The 20,752-nt window shown below is 39.4% G+C and overlaps 1 protein-coding gene across 1 annotated transcript in view; it reads right to left on the reverse strand.

Moving 5' to 3' along the window:
* Window positions 1-20,752, reverse strand: part of MYO3B (myosin IIIB) — a 547,383-nt gene that overhangs the window by 268,424 nt on the left and 258,207 nt on the right. The window contains exon 10 of the mRNA XM_045163938.1: window positions 5,192-5,347. Coding sequence (XP_045019873.1) covers window positions 5,192-5,347 — 156 coding nt within the window. The remainder of the gene's footprint in view (window positions 1-5,191; window positions 5,348-20,752) is intronic.

Here is a 20,752-nt window from a genome sequence, read left to right on the forward strand (position 1 = left end):
ATATTCGTCATATTGGCTATTTCAAAGATTTAACACTTCCCTGGAGTCCACAGCCCATTCCCAACTTTGAGACCACTTTGCTTACTTTTTTGGAAAGCTAAAGGCCATACAACATCAATGTCCTCATAGCATCTCCTCTTCCCCCTGCCTTTCACATTTTCTGGGTATCACAACCTTCCTGTGTCTTTCTCAACCTAGATGTGTTTTCTAAGGTCAGTCTGTCTCTTAGATGCTTGATCCTCCTCCCTTGTGCTTCCTCTGTTACCTTCTCTGTGTTTTCAATGCCTCCTTCCTTAGATGATCCTTCCCTCACCTATCCAAGTTCTTCCCCATCCTGCCTTCTGCCTTCTGCTGCCTTCTGCTCCACAGCCCCCTGAAAATACCAACTTTTCTTTCCTCTTGGGAAAGTACTAAAGTGGATAGAACATTCCCTGCCTTTGCAGGAACAGTAAAACATGTCCACCCTATAGATTATAGTTCTCATTTCTCTACATTAACTCTCAAAACTAAACAAGTCTGTGCTGCTGAGGGGCCCAGTACTGTCTGGATTATTGAGGAACACTTCTTTGGGCAGAAAGCTAGAACTTTTGTGTGAATCTGTAAGTACACAGCATAGCATGGGCTGTGAAGGGCATCTGAGAGGATATGAAGAGGAAGCAAAGCCTTTTTACTGGTCTTTGTCTCTCAGTGTCTTGCAGTTTCTATTTGATTGCAGTCTGAACCAGGGTAAGGAGCCCAATTCAGGTAGATCCTGTAACACTTCTCTCTTTCCCTAATCTCTCTCCAATTCACCAATACGTCCTGATGATACATTATTGTAATGTAAGGTTGGTGCAAAATTAATTGTGGTTTTGCATTGTTGAGTTTGCCATTTTATATTCAAATACATTCTTAAAGAAATGTGGTTAGGTTTACATCATTTAAATGCACATTTCTTACTTTTTTTTTCTTTTTTTGCTAATGACATTACTTGCTATCTATATTTATTTTAGACTGGGGAAATGATGTTAGACAAAAAGAAAATTCAAGTGATTTTCTTATTCAAGTTCAAAATGGGTCGTAAAGCAGTAAAGACAACTTGCAACATCAACAATGCATTTAGCCCAGGAACTGCTGATGAACATATACTGCAGTGGTGGGTTCGTTTCAGTTCAGTTCAGTTCAGTCGCTCAGTCGTGTCTGACTCTTTGCGATCCCATGAATCGCAGCATGCCAGGCCTCCCTGTCCATCACCAACTCCCGGAGTTCACTCAGACTCACGTCCATCGAATCAGTGATGAAGAAGTTTTACAAAGGAGACGAGAGCCTTGAAGATGAGGAGCACAGTGGTCAGCCATGGGAAGTTCACAATTACCAACCTCTTGAGAGCAATCATCAAAGCTAATCCTCTTACAACTACGTGAGAAGTTGCTGAAGAACTTCAACATTGACCATTGTATGGTCATTGTGCATTTGAAACAAATTGGAAAGGTAAGAAAGCTTGACAAGTGGGTGCCTCATGAGCTGATCAGGAATCAAAAAAATCATCATTTTGAAGTGTCGTCTTCACTTATTCTACACAACAACAACAAACCATTTCTCTATTGGATTGTGATATGTGATAGACAGAGGATTTCATGATGACCAGCTTAGTGACAGGACTGAGAGAAGCTCCAAAGTACTTCCCAAAGCTAAATTTGTACCCCCCAAAAAAGGTCATGGTCATTGTTTGGTGGTCTGCTGCTGGTCTGATCCCCTACAGCTTCCTGAATCCTGACAAAACCATTACATCTGAGAAGTATACTCAGCAAATCAAGGAGATGCACTGAAAACTGCAATGCCTGCAGCCGGCACTGGTCACCAGAAAGTGGCCAATTCTGCACAACAACATCTGACCACACATCACACAACCAACGCTTCACAAGTTGAATGAACTGGGCTACAAAGTTTTGCGTCATCCACCATTTCACCTGACCTCTCACCAACCCACTACCACTTCTTTAAGCATCTTGACAACTTTTTTGCAGGGAAAATGCTTCCACAACCATCAGGAGGCAGAAAATAGCTTTCCAAGAGTTCATCAAATCCCAGAGCAGATTTTTATGCTCCAGGAATATACAAACTTATTTCTCACTGGCAAAAATGTGTTGACTATAATGGTTCCTGTTTTGATTAATAAAGATGTGTTTGAGCCTAGTTATAATGATTTAAAATTCATGGTCCAAAATTTCAATTATGTTTGCACCAAACTAATATCTTCTGTTATTTACAATTGCCACAATCTGCTCTCATTTGCCCTCCTAGTTCCAACTCTGTCCAACTCCATTCCATCACTGCCATCAGAATGGTCTTCCTCAAGCACATCCCTTCTTGAAATCCTTCTGCTGCTCCCCAGTGCCTAAGAACACATCCAGGCTCCTTAGCCCATCTTGCCCTGGCCCCTGCCTCCTTGCATCCCCTTCCCCCAAGTTCCAGCAATACCAACCAATTGTTCACCAAATCCCATAAGCTCTCTTCAGCCTCTGTGTCTTTGCCCTCTGCTCATCCTTCTCCTCCATGTGGAATAACTGTGTTCTGTTTGTCCTTCAGGATGGTTCAAGGATCACCTTCCCAACAGTTTCTAGGTTGTTCCTTTCCCAAGTACTCTGGGAAGTACCCCAGGAAACCTTCTATCCAGGTACTTTTCATGCTGAGCTGTTCTCATCTGATTCTTGTCTATTTCACACACTGGACTATTAGCTCTTTATCAGGAACTGTATCTGATTTCCCTTGTAGTTCCTCTGTTTGGCAGAGGGCTTGACACATATACACATATAAATGTCTCTGGAATGAATAAATTAGATTTTAAATAAGAGACAGAAATTTGTATTTGTAACATTTAATATCTCTGTACTGTTTATTCTCATGATGTTGTTTGGTAAGTAAATAGAAATTTCCACAGATTAAGGCCAAAAGAAATGGAGGACTCTGAATTAAACAAATCTCAAATGTATTCAACTACAACTACTGCTAACAATGACTGAGTTATCAACTATCATCGTTGTCAGAGTTATTTAACTCCGTTATCAACATTAACTATTTTTTAATGTATTGACTCAACTCTCAAAATAATCTCCATTTCACAGATAAAGAAATTTTGGAACAGAAAGATTTAATAACTTGTCTGTAAGTGGTTGAGCTGGGATTCAAACCTGGCAGAGTCAGGTTTTTTTTTTAAACCACTGCATTGTACCACCTGCTGTGTGACCAAAACTGTGTAGAAAAAAAAGTAAATTGGGTATTTGCCTCACTCATCTATGCACTTACCCCACTTATTCTTTGCCTTTTCCACCTTAACTTGGAAACTCACAACGTTAAATATATTGAATTACCAGCATCAAACATTATCTAAGAATTTTTCTGGACTTAGCAAACACCTATGTAGCCAGCTCCCTGCCACTTGCTAAGAGGAATATAGGATAGGTCGTAAGATGTGTCAATTACATGCATTATGTTTCCTTTAGAATTAGTTTTACTTTCTCCTAAAGAAGTGCCTGCTTAAAGTTTTGACACCTATTTGTGAGGTTGTATTTTTTTAGTGACTTTTTCAAAGAAACATACACTTCAGAGTGAAACTTCAGATTACAAAGACCCTGAGAGAACAGTCTTTGACCCTATGAGGCCTTTGACATCAAAAGAATTAACAAACATAAAGAGAAATTAGAGGGGGAGGGGAGAGAGCCTGGAGCCCTGGCTTTCTATGGCAAATGGAGAAAAATTTTTAAAAAGAGGACACACATCTGGACATGCAAAATCAGACAAAAGTACAAAGCTGAATCACTTTGCAACTAAGTTTCAGAAACTGCTCTGCAGCAAATCAGAAGAAACAAGAAGATACCTGACTCAATGTAAAGTATTTAAATGCGGGGTTTGTTTCTCCCTTGGTTTGTGCTTTATTTTCATTTCTCATGGCGGTTGTGCATGTGTGTGTATGTGTGTGTGTGTGTGTGTGTGTGTGTGTGTGTGTGTAAAGGTGAGTGGTAGAGGAGTGTGGCTGGCATAGGAACAAAAGCAGAAGAAGAAAAGAAGATTTCAGTTCCCTGAGGCTTAAACACAAATTCTACTGCTTCAAAAGGTATCAAGTGACAAGAATTTCTCTACCCTGTAGGCAAGCCATAGAAACAGAAATTGCAGTGGAAAAGGGAAAAGAGTAGGAAAAAATTTGTTTTGAGCTATCAAAAAGGGAACCTGGTGGTGGTGGGAAAAAAATCAGCAAGATATAGTCACCTTGAAACTATGCCTCTAGCTTCCAGAGTTCTGATGCTTTTTGATTTGTAAACAGTTTTCTGCAGAATACATGAATATTTCCAGAACTTGTGACTTGTGATATTTTAGTTTCTTCACCTCCAGTCCTTTGAATGTTCTTTTAATAATAATGGATTAGACCTTATCTGCATCCTGGCCAGTTTTATAAAACCAAGTAATTGCTGAGCTGGGGAAGTAGCTTTATTCACATTTAATTTTTTAAAAGAGAAATTCTGCCACCCTCTGGACAGAAACCAAACATCTATTTCTTAGAGACTACCACAGAATACTGTCTTAAGGAACTGCCTTTGAAAATAAACATTTAAAAAAAAATCTACGCTGTAAAAGTAGAGGAAGGAGGAATCACAGTTACTTTAGATAGCATAGACAATATCTGGGGGAAAAACTCATATAAAAATACTAAATTGCTCCTAAGGAATTTTTAACTAAAGGAAATGGGCTCAAAGCACTTTAGAGAAAAAATCTTCAGTGTTGAACTCATAATCTTTCCAAAACCACTTTATAGCCTACACTTCTGCTTTCCAGCCTGCAACAGCCAAGTAAAGATTTCTCGCACAATCTCAGCCATGGCTGGTTTCACCCAGTTTTCATTATTGGTGGAATTTTAAAAAATCTACATGTATATTAAATATATATGTGTGTTGGTTTTTAACTAGAATACTAGGACAGAGTGAGATTTCAGCCACTCTGAGACAAATTAGCCGTAACAGCACAAATGGGCAGCTAGTTTCTGAAGCTTTGCTGTTGTCATCTACTGCGCATGGAGTACTTAATGTCATGTAAATGAACTCAGAAATGCAGGGATGTGATAATTACCAGTAATAATGCTGGGTAAATCAAAACACATGACATGTCGTTTTTTATAAATAAACAGAGAGAGAAAGCAGAAAAATGCTGAGGACCATACCTGGTTTTAACAACAGGATTTAGATGCTTCTGGTCTTGGAGGACCTTAGCCAGCTGCTTCTGCAGAAACAAAAGCTTCCCGTGGACTCCTTTAATAAATGGGTGGTCGAGGAGATGTGTGACCGAAGGTCGCTTTTCAAAATCTTTAATGAGACACCTGTTCACAAAAATCAACAAACAGTCCAAGTATTATCTTAGACACCTGGCTTCTCTGTAAATATGGGAGAGAGGAGAAAAAGCTCATTTATAAAACCTGATCACTAACCTTACATAGCTGTTTATTCATAGGTAGCAGAACATAGAAAAAAATATTCTCTACTAGTCAAATTAATCAAAATATAAGAAATATATTTTAGTATGCTTTAAATATGTATTGAAAACACAATCAATTTAATTTGAAGTATTCAAAATACTGAAAAGATAGATTGGTCAGACTACAATTTCATTACAAAAAAAATGTTTACAATGGAGTCAAGTTGATTAGTCTAGTTACTTTATTTTAGAAGCATATAAAATTATATATTATCATTTAAATGAAATCCAAGTATATGAAATGTCCAGTATTTGGTGGTTGGGGAAATGCATTTCGGAGTTTGCAAGGACAGAAATGAATCATAAAGAAATCTTCACAGAGAAGATTCAATCCCTTGATTTCTAATATCTTCTGAAGAAGCAGAAAAACCTCAGAACAGGAAGTGACTACAATATAATTCAGATGAATTGGAATGGAATTATTCAAACAGGGAACAAAAAGTCCATTCAAAATGGTAAAAACTGGGTTGCATTTAAACTCCTCTGTGGTTAATTGGTTAAAACTGCATGGTTGTAACCACTTTCTGCTTCAGATTCAATGCCCTTTTCAAAGAAAACAATGATTCAGTACATTTTGCTGTGTGCTGTATGTTATTAAAGATGATTCTGACACAGGAAATTTCTAGTGAAATTGCATCTGATGAATACCCCTCCAATTACCATCGCATTTCCATTCTGAGTAGCTGCCCTTGACAGGAGAAAGAAATTTCAACATCCACACTTTTAAGTTATCAGTCCTTAGCTCACACTGGAGGCTTAGGGTAAACAGTGGATATCTTTCTGCCCACTCCATAAAATAAACGTTTTCAGTTTCCCCAATAGTGACATGCTAGCAACATGTGAAACACAACATACTTAAAATAATGAAATGCACTGACAAATGGTAAAATGTTCAGCCTCACCTTGAGCATCTTTTCAAAACATTTAAGAAGACACACTCCTCAACTGTTGGTTTTATTAAAAGGCCTTAATCTTTGTACTTCAAACCACTTTTGTATCCCTTGACTTCAGGTCCTGAAAGATACTTGGTAAATTTCCCAGTTATTTGGTTTTAGAATTGATTCAGGGCATTTCCTATCTATTGGAACTGGAGCTTTCAACTAGAAAAGCCAAAAGAACCCAGACTATCTCCATTTTGCTGCCTGCACAACTATAAATACCACCTCTGTCTTGCTATGGGAAGAAATCAATCATTTGACTTTTATAGATCCAGGAGCCTTTTGTATTTATTATTTTTCTTATAAAATAAAAAATCAGTGCCCAAGCCTGAAAAATACTCTGTTCATATTTTTAAATCAACAGTCTTCCTGGGATTCCATGTATATTCATTTATATATAATTATGTGACTACCAAAGGAAAATAAATGCTAATAATTCCCTAAGCACCTGGGAAGAAGGAATTTCTGGATAGTTTATGTGGCCAGTAATACAGGTGTATGGCTTCATCATCTTGGCTTGAGGGATGGTGTATGAAAACTCCCAAAATAAGAACAGTCTGTGTTCTCTGAGAGTTCCTACTGAAGATGGACATGGTGGCTTCATACCACCACCCCTACCCAACCTGGATGGGAAAACAGACACTGCTGGGACCCCTAGCTAAGCCGGCCCAAGGATATTGTGAGGGCGCATTACATCTGTCTCCCATCACCAAACAGCCATACCTCCTGTGGTCAAGTATATGCCCAAACAAGGGAATGCAATTCCTTAATAGATTTTCCCACCATATTAATTCTTGTTGCTTTCTGAGCAACTCTCAACTGCTTGTTGACTAGCCAGTACTTAAATAGAAAACTCAAGGAGGCAAAAAGTGAGAGGCACACAATTAGTAGAAAATTTACAGCAGGCGAATGGAAAAATGAGCAGGAGCTGCTTCTGTCTTCTCCTTCGGATAGGTGCCTTGGAACAGTGTTCCAGGTACTCAAAGCTTCTTGGACAGGGCTTGAGACAGACCAGGAAATCCATACTCCACCCTTATGAAAATAGGTATCTACTGGATTCTGGAGATGCAATTAAAGGTGCTATAATATCTTTCATAATTTTAGCATCCACTGGAAGAGCAAGGTTGCAAACAAGGTTACAAGATCCTTTGGCATTTTGAAGAGGATTTCTCTCTAGATCACAGGGGGAGTAAGAGGAATGAGGATAAATAATTTAGTGAGATAATCAGACAAGGGAGAAATTAACAAGTGGATCTGTGGTCTCTTGGGAGATTCAAAAAATATAAAGATGGTAGGCATTTTACACTTTGAGGGAAAGACCAAGAGGATCTATTTGTTAGTTCTCTCAGGAAGGCCCAAGTGGGCTGAATGTCATACCACTGGGTCAGCAAAACTGAAACTGAGTGTGTATGGGAAGAATGCTAAGCAGAGGTGTGACATTCCAACTGCATCGGAGGGTTTTTAGAAGAAGGACAGGAAGACCTTGAGGGTAGAGCTTTATTATAAAACACTCTTGCATACTCTTTTCTCATGGGGAGCAAATAGCCAGGATGAAATGGACTTATTATTTTACTGATAAATAAAAGAAAGTTCTGTCTTAGGAAGAGATATGGCTGGAAGTCAAACATTACTAGATATCAATCAGGTCGTTGAAATCATATCATTTCATTTGTTCAGCAAACATTTATTACACAACCAGAATTAGTCAAAATAGATTAATTCATAAAAAAATGATGACCCTTTTCCTCAAAGATCTACAATGTGATTTTAAAGATGGAAGGACAAGAGGAACATAAAAAACAGGAGAAACCAGTGTTTGATTATTTAGAATGAAAAGGTCACAAAAAAGCATAGGGTTTTGGAGCTAAAGGACCAAGATTTTCTACTCTTACCCCTCTTTTACAAGGTAAGGAAGTTGAGGTCAAGTCCTGATAGTGATGAGACCAATTCCCTGGCTCCCACAAGAGAACCCCTCCTACTTTGCAGTGTGTTGTTAAAATGGCACAGGCACAATGTGTAGACCAATGCTAAGTTATGGCAGGTGGGGGGAGCAGTCAGGTAAGCCGAGTGGAGAGAATGAGAATTGAGCTGAATTTGGGGAGAAGTTTTGGAACTAAACTGAACTCAATTCAGGGAGAAGATATAGAAGACATTTCCAGTTTGGGAAACTGGATCAGCAACGCAAGAAGCCAGATTAGGCAAGCTCTGTGGCTAGGAACTCAGGAGGCCACCAGAACGTTGACATTCACCTCCTAAGCTGTCTTCTTCGAATATCTAAGAACAATTCTTTACTTTAGTCCTTTTTCCAACTTTAACTTGGGAATATTCTTTATTGTTTAAGATGTTGCAATTTTGTGCCCCAAACCCATAACACTATGCTTGTCAGCTTATCATTCTGTCTTATTCTCCTTTCAGGCAGGGATTTAGTGGATTAATATAGAGTTGACAGTCAAGACCCATAAGAACTTCTGACAGCTTCCATGACCTTTTTTACAGCATGATTAAATCCTCTAACGATGTGGAGAACAAACATGGAAAACTAAGGAAGTTATAATATGCTTATTCATTTCAGGATTTCTTATTAAATCAGGAATTTCAAATTCCAGATGCAGAATATTTTCTCCCAGCCTGGGATTCAACAGTTTTTATAAGAACATGCATAAAACATTGACTTCTGTGTGGGAATATAGGGGCTGGCCAATGTGAGGTAAGTTGAGTGAAACACTAGACTCATGAGACATTCCACTGAAGAATGAAACTAGTCTTCTGGTCAAAAGGTTGGGAAACACTGGTGATTCCCTAAATCAAGTAAATCTGGAGTTTCATAGTGCATATGAGCATATTAAATGTTCTTAGAAGTATGGAGGTAAAGAAAATTCAATTTTGTTTAGGTCCATGTTTCCAAACTTACTCGGCCACAGATCCTTTTTTGTATCAATGGAACCAGGGCCCTGTATATGACATCCTTGAAAGCTCTGTTGTGAGAATTCAGTACCAGACTTTTGCAAATAACAGCTGTGTCTTCATCTCAGCTGATTGAGGGGAGACACTCAGAACCCCTAATTTTCACCAGCATGTTTGAGATACCTGTAGGCTGCATTTCTGCAGAAGACAGGGTCTCAAACTGGGGAAATACATTCTCCAAGATAACTTCTTCCCAGAATCTTTGACTCCGGAAAAAAGAAATTGAACAAGGACTAGATTTAGAAAAGATTGCTTTTTTCCCCCAAAATCGTAAGTAATTTTTTCTTTCAGTTCCAGATGTTTTAAAACTCTTTCTTAAAAATCTGGACTTATGTGTGGTTATCTCTGTGCTAAGATACAAAACAAAAGAATAAAAAATTAAAACTACCACGAGATGTATTAGCTGGATTTACAAAGCCATGGAAGGTGGTTTAGAATATGATAGAAAAGTCCACCAGAAGAAAAAGGAAGCAAACTTCAGCCCTGAAAGAAATTAATCCATTACCTAATTTGAAATTCTAGTACCTTCCATCATGCATTCTTAGCTGAAGATTAATTCTCAGAATTCATTAGTATCACCACATTAAACACAGGTTGTTGCAGCCATTTGCTGCAATCTCCCAGCCTGGCTTCTGCCAGAATCAGGGGCAAATAAAGAGCCATTTCTTAACAAGAAACAAGGTCAGACTTCTGTGTCGGGCTCTGGAGCTGGCAGTGCTTGTGCTCCTTTTGCTCCCAAACGATCACACTGTTGAGATGCACCTGCCTGGCTGCTGTAAACTGGCATTTCATAACCAAAGAATCAGATGCCTTCAAGGGGGAGCTATTTATTAAGAGTCACGAATGGATGTTTACTGATGACTAAACTATGCTTGATAAAAGCAGCTGAAAAGTCAAAAACTAAAAATACTGGTGAACTTGGAGAGAAAAGCAGGAGAGGGAGCAACTGTATTCTACATGTTGGGACAAAAGTAGACGAAAACTTGAGATTCATGTCTCTTTTCATTTCTTTTTTAATATGCTGTCTTTTATACTTTCTGCTGTTTTCTTGTGGCTTTGCTACTTAGGTTGTTAAGTGTTTCCGTTGTTACCGAATAGCTGAACGTTCTTGATCTGAGCAAGCATTTCCCTGCCCTGTGATGCACTGCATCTGCAGTTTGTATCATTGGCAGACAGAAGCCTGAGTGAAAAAGAGGCCTCTGCATGAAAAGAAGAAAACCTCCAGAGGGTATACTAATTATAGGTTAAACATCAGAGCCCATGGTGCTGTCCTGGAAGGAAATTTCCATTTTGGAAGACAAGATTATGACAATCACAGGCATTTTCCCAATATGACTAATGCCTCAAAAGAAGGCAGGCTGAGAAACTTGACACTGTATATGTAGCAAAACCAAATCTCATTTGGTGGAAGACTTAGCGCCATTTCAGTTTTCATGTTCAGTCTGCAAATATTGCACATGGTGGTGAACTGAAATCATACACTAAGTTCACACATAGGGTAGGGAAGTAGGGTCCTAACCTGAAACAGAGAAGAGAGGACCAGAAGCCTATTTCTCAGCAAGGCTGATCTAGGGTTATCAATCAGAGAAATCAGTCAGTATTTGCCAAAAAAAAAAAAAAAAAAAAGCCCTCAGAAGGTAGGATGGAGGGTTTTAAAACAGGAAGCTCAGTCCTTATTATGAGATGGGTAATGGGAGCAGATCCTATGTGGCAAAGTAGGAGAGAAGTTGCAGAGTGGCAGGACCACAGGGCAGCTGGCATCTTGCCTGAGGTCACTAGGGTGAGAAGGCAGGAACAGAGTTAGAAAGATGAGTAAGTCAGCACTACCTTTAGACAATGTCATCAGCACCAAAGGTCCAGAGTAAATTCAAGGGAACACAGAAGGAAAGAGAAATGGAAGAACATGACATGTGCATCATGGCAGCTGGAGAGAGTCCTAAAGCAAAAGGAGGGTCCGGGATGGGAGGGTGGCCTGAGGGCAGAGAGCCACCATGTGTAACCCGGAATGACCCAGGTTGTGCCCTGCATGACACCTGTGAACACAACTACCTCTTCATGTTACCTCTATGTCTCTGATCCCAGAATCAATAGTAAATAGTTAGAAAAGTCCAGACTGACTCACTGTATTCTTAGGGAAGGTGATTGGTAACAGAAATTCTAGATCCTCAAGCATAGCTTGTCTGGCAGACAGGTTGAGGGCCAGCCACAGCCAAGAAGGACTGAGGGAAGAAGAGTTTACTACACCACAAAAGAATGAGTAAAAGTGCAAGAGGCAAAGTGAGGAGAAGAACCAAAAGGAACCAGGCCAGAGCAGAGGAACAAGACAAGATGGGGCTCAGGGGACACTGAAGCTGAGGAGAAGCCAAAGGAGAGGACGGCAGAGGTGCAGTCTTATTACCATTGTTATCGCCACTCTTTCTTCTGTTTCAGTTGTGCTTTCTGCACTGCAAAGACTGGGGGTGAGCACACCCTCTAATGCTGTCACCAAAGAAGACCCCCATGTCCACATCTTAGGACTAAGGCTGTCTTAAGGACTGAAACCAGAGGGCCCAAGTCACCACCTTCTCACTCCTCTTTTTCTTTCTTTCTTTCTTCCTTGATTGGGAAAAGTACTGATACTTTGCAATTAAACAGCTATTTCTCCAGGTAACTCTGGCCATGTGGTTCAGTCAGGGTGCTGGAAAAAAATGAACCATTACTCCATCGCACAGCTCCAGTAAGTTTATTGGACAATTAATCCATATTCAGATCCCACCATCTGGTTCAAAGGGTTGGGGAAAGGGTAGTCCCTGGAGATGGGAGTCCTCTGATGGCTCCATCTCTCAGGCCGTGGCTTCCCAAGGATCTGGGAGTTGGCTGTTGCTGCAAGTACTGCTGAACTTCACCTGCAGCAGCCAAGCCACTTGCCTTTGGGACCTCAGTGAGGGGCTGAGGTTGGCCACAGGTCAGCCTTAGACTCAGCCAGGAAACCAGATGTGGGCCTTGGCTTCTGTGAAGAGGTCTTTACTTCAGGTGGAAATTAAGGTAATACTTAAAGCAGGTCAGGAAGATGAGGAACAAAGAGGGAAGTGATGGCTGAGCCCAGAAGGAGGTATGGTTATGTAAATGTGGGTGAGTCAGAGCAAAAAGTTCATTTTAAAATGATATTAATCTTTAATTATTAATATAACTAGATTCATATAACATTTATTATTATATCCAAACTATTATTAATCTTAAAATATTTAAAATAGTCTGTTGATTTATTTAAATGACAGTATACTTAATCACTCTTACTCAAGCATGACACATGTACTCACTCATTTAAAAAAATTGGGGTGCCAATCATTGGAGCAGTAATATATAAATGTTAAAAGTCAGGGGTTAGGATCAAACCTTACTACTTCATATAAGTACATGATGATACACAAGTTAATTTAAGTCTCTGGGCCACAGTTTCTCCATCTGTAAAACTGCAATAAAGTCATTGTAGGGAGTGAATGAGATGATCAATGTTCAGTGCCTAGTACATAGTAAGCACTCAATAATGCCAGCTCTGTGGGCCAGCCACTGTACTAGGTGGTGGGGATACAGTGAGTCGGTTCATTGGAGGAAGATAGCATGGCATATGCATGGATAAAATGGCATATCCAGTTCCAAGTAGGATGAGTGCTATAAAAAAGAAAGGTTAAAGTGCAACGGCTCCTTGAGTCAGATTTGAATAACACGTGCCCATTAATTACCTACTTTTTCTCAATGTGACTCCCACCACTCAGGATAAAATTACTATTTGATAGATGTCCTGATCAGAACTTTCAAAGTTCTGGGGGAACAAAGAATTTTAGGCCCTGACAATTCAGCAAAAGCAAAGAACTTTGGCATTTTCAAGTTCAAGCCTTTGGGCACTCTTATTTTTGAATGTCTGGCTAATTTCTTTGATTCAAAAATCAATTTCCATTTTGACAAACCGTTATGGTCTACTTCTTAGTCCAGGTTTAAGTGCCAGGGAATATATGAATCCTAATCTTTCCCTTGATCTACTTGCCATGTTGACTGGAATTAAATCCATAATTCTTATTTGTATGCATTTTTTCCTAGGAAGGGGAGGCAATGGACAGTACCCAGCCATTCCCTATGAGAAAAGAATAACCAGTTTCATAGCACATGACCATTACAGGTAGGACTACTCCAGGACTGGAGTGGGGAGGCTAGGAGAGTGCAAAATAAATAGAAGATATATGCCTCCCCTCAAAATTTATTTTCTGGGATAATTCCAAACTTACACATATGAAACATTTAGAGATCCAAGTGGGATTAAATTCATTGATTCATTCAAACACTTACTAGGTATTTACTGTGAATGGCACTGCACCAAGTATTTCAAAGAAAAGATCCCTGGAGTGAGATGTCAACTTTTATGGAACTTAAAAACAAGCAATAGGATATAGACATCAATAACAAGAATTCAAGGCTAAAAAGTGTAACCACTAGAGTGGTTCAGATGAAGTAAACAATTCTAGTTAGGTGAACAGTGTTTCACTGGAGAGGTGGTATTTAGGTCTTAAATTAGGAAAGCAATATTGACCAGAAATACAAGAAAGGAGCATTCTAGTGCAGAACACAGTAGGAGTGGAAGCCCATCCGCTCATATGGGGAACAGAGTAGAATAGGATAATACAATTGTAATATAGATGGGGTGAGACCAGGAACATCTTATGCAGAACCTAGAAGATCATACCATTGAGCTTGAGTTTTCTTTCTTAGTCACATTGAAGTGGCTTTTTTGAACAGCAAGGTAACACAATTACTTTAAAAAACAAACTAGAACTATACTAGAAAGTAAATTAGAGGGAGGGAATTAGGCAGGGAAGGGATCCATTTAGGAAACATACAGTCTGAATTAAATAAATGAGAAGGGAAAAATGATGACTGTAGCTGTGGAACTTGAAGGCAAGTCAAGAGTATGGAAAGAAAAAACAAAGAACCATCAATGGAATCTTAGACCAAGTTAAATCTAAGGACAGACCTGTAGCTAAATTTTTGTGAACATAACAATCTACTTTTTACCTTCACTATCCAATTATAATCTCTCTTGATGAAAACCAAAGATCTTTAAGTTACCAATTCAATAGTCTCTCCCCATTCTATTCTCTATTCACTGATGACCACAACTGACTTGCTCCTCCTTCTTGAAATATTCTCTTTCCTTGCCTGCAATGATGCCACATCTTTAGTTATTCTCTTACTTCTCCCTGACCACTTTTGCTCATTTATTTTCACTACCAGGTGGAATAAAATGACAAGGTAGAGGAGAGAGGGTCTACAAAGACAAGCCCAAAATGAGGAAGAATGGAAGTAGAATATCAGCCTTTATGCCCACAGGCTTGGAACTTGCTGCTAAACAAACTCTGGCTTTACCTGGTGGATCAAATGACCCAAATAGAGTATTTATTTGCATCCTATGGAGAAGGCCATCTCTACTCTCACAATTCCAAACAAGTCTACAGATTCCACTGCAAATAAGTGAATTTAATTACAGTGCACCTGTCTGGCACAAAGTGAAAATTAAAAGTGTAAGAAAAGCAGCAAATACGACTCCATAAAATTGACAGTTAATTGGTGCAAATGACTTTTATAATAGCCATAATGAGACATAATTCACATACCATAGAGTTCACTCATTTAAAGTATACAATTCAAATAGTTTTAGCATATTCACAGTTTTGTAACCACTAATAATCAATTTTTAGAACATTTTCATTGTCCGCAAAAGAAGCTCTATGTCCTTTAGCAGTCACTCCCAATTTCCCTTCAACCTCCTTAGTCCCAGGTGACTACTAACCTACTTCCTGTTTATATGGATTGCCTAGTCTGGACATTTCATGTAATATGTGTGGTCTTTTGTAACTGGCTTCATTCATTCAGCAAAATATTTTCAAAGTTCATCCATGTTGTAGCATGTATCGACACAATATTCCTTTTTATTGCTAAATAATGCTCCATATAAGGATATATCATAACTTGTCTATCCATTCATCATCTGAGGGACATTTGGGTTGCTTCTACTTTTTGACTACTATGAATAATGCTTCTATGAACATTTGGGTACAAGTTTTTATGTGGGACATATGTTTTCATTCCTCCTAGGTGTATATACCTAGGAGTGGAATTGCTGGATCATATGATAACTTACTTTGCCAACAAAGATCCATCTAGTCAAGGCTATGGTTTTTCCAGTGGTCATGTATGGATGTGAGAGTTGGACTATAAAGAAAGCTGAGCCCTAAAGAATTGATGCTTTTGAACTGTGGTGTTGGAGAAGACTCTTGAGAGTCCCTTGGACTGCAAAGAGATCTAACCAGTCCATCCTAAAGGAGATCAGTCCTGAGTGTTCATTGGAAGGACTGATGCTGAAGCTGAAACTCCAATAGTTTGGCCACCTCATATGAAGAGTTGACTCACTGGAAAAGACTCTGATGCTGGGAGGGATTGGGGCAGGAGGAGAAGGGGACGACAGAGGATGAGATGGCTGGATGGCATCACCGCCTCAATGGACATGAGTTTGAGTGAACTCCGGGAGTTGGTGATGGACAGGGAGGCCTGGTGTGCTGCAATTCATGGGGTCGCAAAGAGTCGGACATGACTGAGCGACTGAACTGAACTGAACTGAACTGATGATAACTTTATCTTTAAGCTTCTGAGGAACACAAGACTATTTTCCAAAGTGACTGCATCATTTTAAATTCCCACAATCAGATACAATTTATTTTGAATATTTCATCTTGCTCTAGAAATAATTTAAGGCATCTCACAACAGCATGTGTTTAAATAAATAAAGGTACTTGCAATAAGGCAAGATAAAAATAATTAAAAGCAGAAGAGAAAAACAAAACAAAGGGGAAACTAGGGAATGAAAATAGGAATTAGAATACCAAATAAACTACTTTGTTAGAGGTGGCCACAGATTTGGTTTCAGGCTCTAAAGCAGCCAATGTGAAAGGGAAAATGCAGTCTGTTCTCTATTCTTAAAATCCATTATATAAAAACAGACCAGCTGCTTGAAGAAGGATGATGAAGATGATGTTGCTGTTGACTGGTAAGGAGACTAGAGATTTACAACTTTACTGGGTTTTCACAGAAATGACTTCATATAACATAATGAATATTATTTCCCTTTAGTAAACATGGCCATGGGTTTCATAGGGCTGTTTCTTATATCAATAACATGCTTTAATCCCAACTGATATCTTGTATCAAAGAACCATCAAGTAAAAACATTCTCCCAGGGTGGCCAAGGAAACACAGAGTTTTCTGATCTTAATCTAGGCTTTATATCTACTAGCAACTAGGTGAATTTTTGTACAGTTAAGTCCCTTGATTCAGCACATGCTGAATGCAGCATCCAGATGCTGACATCCATCAAGGAAAAGAAAGGCAAGGTGCCAAGCTATCATGTGCTGTTCATTGCAAAGAATGGAAAGAAGATGGCTTAAAAAGTTTAGCCTATGAATCAAAAGCAACTCAAAAGTCAGGAGGGGAGATTGGGAGAGGAGGGAAAAGGACTGGAACATCACATCAGTTCAGTTCAATTGCTCAGTTGTGTTTGACTCTTTGCGAGCCCATGAACTGCAGCATGCCAGGCTTCCCTGTCCATCACCAACTCCCAGAGCTTGCTCAAACTCATGTCCATTGAGTCAGTGACGCCATCCAACCATCTCATCCTCTGTCATCCCCTTCTCCTCCTGCCTTCAATCTTTGGCAGCATCAGGGTCTTTTCCAATCAATCAGTTCTTCGCATCAAGTGGCCAAAGGATTGGAGTTTCAGCTTCAGCATCAGTCCTTCCAAAGAATATTCAGGACTGTTTTCCTTTAGTATTGATTGGTTTGATCTCCTTGCAGTCCAAGAGACTCTCAAGAGTCTTTTCCAACACCACAGTTCAAAAGCATCAATTGTTCAGCACTCAGCTTTCTTCACAGTCCAAATCTCCCATCCATACATGACTACTGGAAAAACCATAGCTTTGACTATAAGGACCTTTGTAGGCAAAGTAATGTCTCTGCTTTTTACTATGCTGTCTAGGTAAGTCATAGCTTTTCTTCCAAGGAACAAGCGTCTTTTAATTTCAAGACTGCAGTCACCATCTGCAGTCATTTTGGAGCTCAAGAATATAGTCTCTCACTGTTTCCATTGTTTCCCCATCTATTTGTCATGAAGAGATGGGACTAGATGCCATGATCCTTTTTCACTCTCCTCTTTCACTTTCATCAAGAGGCTCTTTCATTAATTACTCTTTGCTTTCTGCCATAAGGGTGGTGTCATCTGCATATCTGAGGTTTTGATATTTCTCCTGGCAATCTTGATTCCAGCTTGTGCTTCACCCAGGCTAGCATTTCGCATGATGTACTCTGCATAAGTTAAATCAGCAGGGTGACAATATACAGCCTTGACGTACTCCTTTCCCACTTTGGAGCCAGTTTGTTGTTCCATGTCTGGTTCTAACTGTTGCTTCTTTACCTGCATACAGATTTCTCAGGAGGCAGGTAAGGGAGTCTGGTATTCCCATCTCTTTAAGAATTTTCCACAGTTTGCTGTGATCCACACAGTCAAAGGCTTTATTTCGTAAATGACATGAAAACAATAGGAAAGTCACATTTGCCTCTTAAATGATGGCAATAATGATTCCAACTAAAATTTCAGGCCATGGTATATAGTGGAAGTGGGAGGAGGATTAGATTAAGAAGAAAGATAATGGCCTAGTTCAGTCATCTCACTGGCATTGTGTCTACCCATATTTAGTGCCCTTTCTCTTACATGGTAAAATTTTGGTAATTTGGTTCTTTTGGTAAATATTTAAATTGACTAAATACTTCTCTGGCTGACTGCCAATTGTATGAATATTATTGATGATATTCAGTCAATTTGGGGGAAGAAAGCTAAATCAGGTTTTCATTAACAACCTAAAGTGAAAGTGAAAGTGAAAGTTGCTCAGTCGTGTCCAACTTTTTGCGACCCCCATGGAATTCTCCAAGCCAGAATACTGGAGTGGGTAGCTTTCCACTTCAATGAGGTCTCCCTCATTGCAGGCGGATTCTTTACCAGCTGAGCCACAAGGAAAGCCCAACCTAATTGCTACTGAAAAATCTGGAGAAAATACTGTCAGATAAAAAGTAGTTGTATAAGATTTCCCTGGCAGTCCAATGGTTAAGACCCCTGTGCTTGCACTGCAGGGGGCAGGGCTCATCCCTGGCTGGGGAACCACAATCCTGCATGCCTTGCAGCAAGGCCAAAAAAAAAAGTAGTTGTAAATGTCACGCAAATGAGGATTTTGCACAGCTACTGGCTGCCTCGGTTCCTATTTGTGAGGATACAAACCACTAGCGACCCTGTCACCTGCCATCCCTCTGCCCAGCTTCTGACAAAAAAGAACCTTCCAAGGCGATGAACTACAAAGCCAAAGAGATTGCTCCTTTTGCTCTTGGGAGAGACAGTTCTTCCTGAGGAAGTGGTCACCCAAGGAAGCCAGTTAGTGCTGTGCCTCTGCGTTTAGACCAAAAAATGAACACCAGGGAGGCCAATACAGAGTCTTGTTCAAGCACTAAATTTTTGTATGATAAAATATTTTTCTTTTTTAGGCAAGGGAAATCAATTGGCAAAGAGAGCCTGGGGAGTCCTTAAGGCCCCTGCGTTAACATGAAGGAGCAGAACAGCTCCATCTATTACATCAAAGCCTCATCAGAGACCCTAATCTTTCTGAAAGGAACTCTCAGGCAGCCAAGCCTTTAATTTGATGCATAATGGGCCCTCTAATTAACCCTTGCAAAGCAAAGCATAGACACATAGACACTGCAGGGAACAAATGTTCTTGGGGGTTGATAAAGAAAGTGAGGGTGGGTAGTGTGGATAGCTTCTGCTCCCACTGTTAGTGATCTAACTCCATGCATATGTTTCTAAATGGTTAGCTTTCTGTTTTCCTTTTGAATTTTCCTTCTTCTCTCTACAGGGAATGTGTCACTTGCCTGCTCTGTACTGGTGTGTCCTGAGCTTCAAGCCACTCTAACTCAGTGACAGGCATAGACAGGTGATGCAGAATGACTGTGTCACTAAATATACTCACAGCAGCAAATCAGTGACATGATAGGCTATTTCAGGCCATTTACTCACCCACCCTGCTCTAGGACAAACTACTTGTGCTCAAAAAAGGAAAAATAAAAAGTAAAAAGAGTAGGAACATATGCCTGAGGGGAAGAGAGAAGGAAGAGAGAGTAACAGCTCTAGTATTTCCCTGTGTTCTAATTCAACAGAAGATGTCTAGATTTAAAACACCGTTGATCCTCCTTGTGGAATCCTATTACTGGACGTAGACAACTGTATACTATGTTGCCAAGGACAGGTAACAGGTTAGATGGGTCATGGGTTTCACACTAGTGTGCATTAATAGATCACATACATATTAGACTTCCAGCTCATTTTATCAGATAATGAGATGAATGATTGAATGTATGACACAGTGGTCAATTATCATGTGGATGAAATAAATTCTATTGTGCTGAAGACATTTATCTGTGAATCGATCTGGCTTTTCTAGCAAGGATCATAAATTACTAGCCTTCCATAACCATATGATAAATACTCTAATAACAGAATGCCACCAACTCCTGGTTTCCCAATAAATTTCTACATGGTTTCAGTTAGAGAAGTAATGCAGAGAATCTGGGTTTTCTAAATCTTTATTCTGTTGTCAAAATTATATATAGTATGAAGACCATGGAGAAAAGCCTGTCTTTCCCAAACAAACAGCAGTATGCTAAAGTCAGCAAGCGCAAGCTCCCTACGTATTACTGTTATTTTTTCAAGGATTTTGTGAACTGACTGATGTTATATTGGTATCTTGAAACTGGTCATGGTAGGAGTCCTTTTACCATGGAAATCAGTAAAATCAATGAACAATACAAATTAACCCCCTACCCCCACTCACTCAGTTGTTAAGTATCACTGCCTATGGACTAGAGATCCTGGGGAAAGCTATCTGATAATTCAAAAGCACAATTCAATAATTTACATAGGTAGAAATCTCTTTTTAGCACCTTTTCCCTCTAATTCTTTTTTTTTCATTTCCTGTCCTGTTGGATTAATAAAATTTTCTATAAACCTCTTTTTTCCTTCTGTTGATTTAGAAACTAGACATTATTTTTCTATACTTTATTAATATTATCCTGCATGTTTAACATATTTGCTTAACTATAAATTTTCCAGTAGTTTTATCCTCATTTTGAGCACAAGAACCTATGCATGCCATAACCATGCTTTAAACACTGCCTGCCAGTTTTATGACTGTTTAGTTTTTACATGTTTTAGCCCAAATAGTTCT

Source organism: Bubalus bubalis, chromosome 2 (genome assembly GCF_019923935.1).
Source record: "Bubalus bubalis isolate 160015118507 breed Murrah chromosome 2, NDDB_SH_1, whole genome shotgun sequence".
NCBI classification, from domain to species: domain Eukaryota; kingdom Metazoa; phylum Chordata; class Mammalia; order Artiodactyla; family Bovidae; genus Bubalus; species Bubalus bubalis.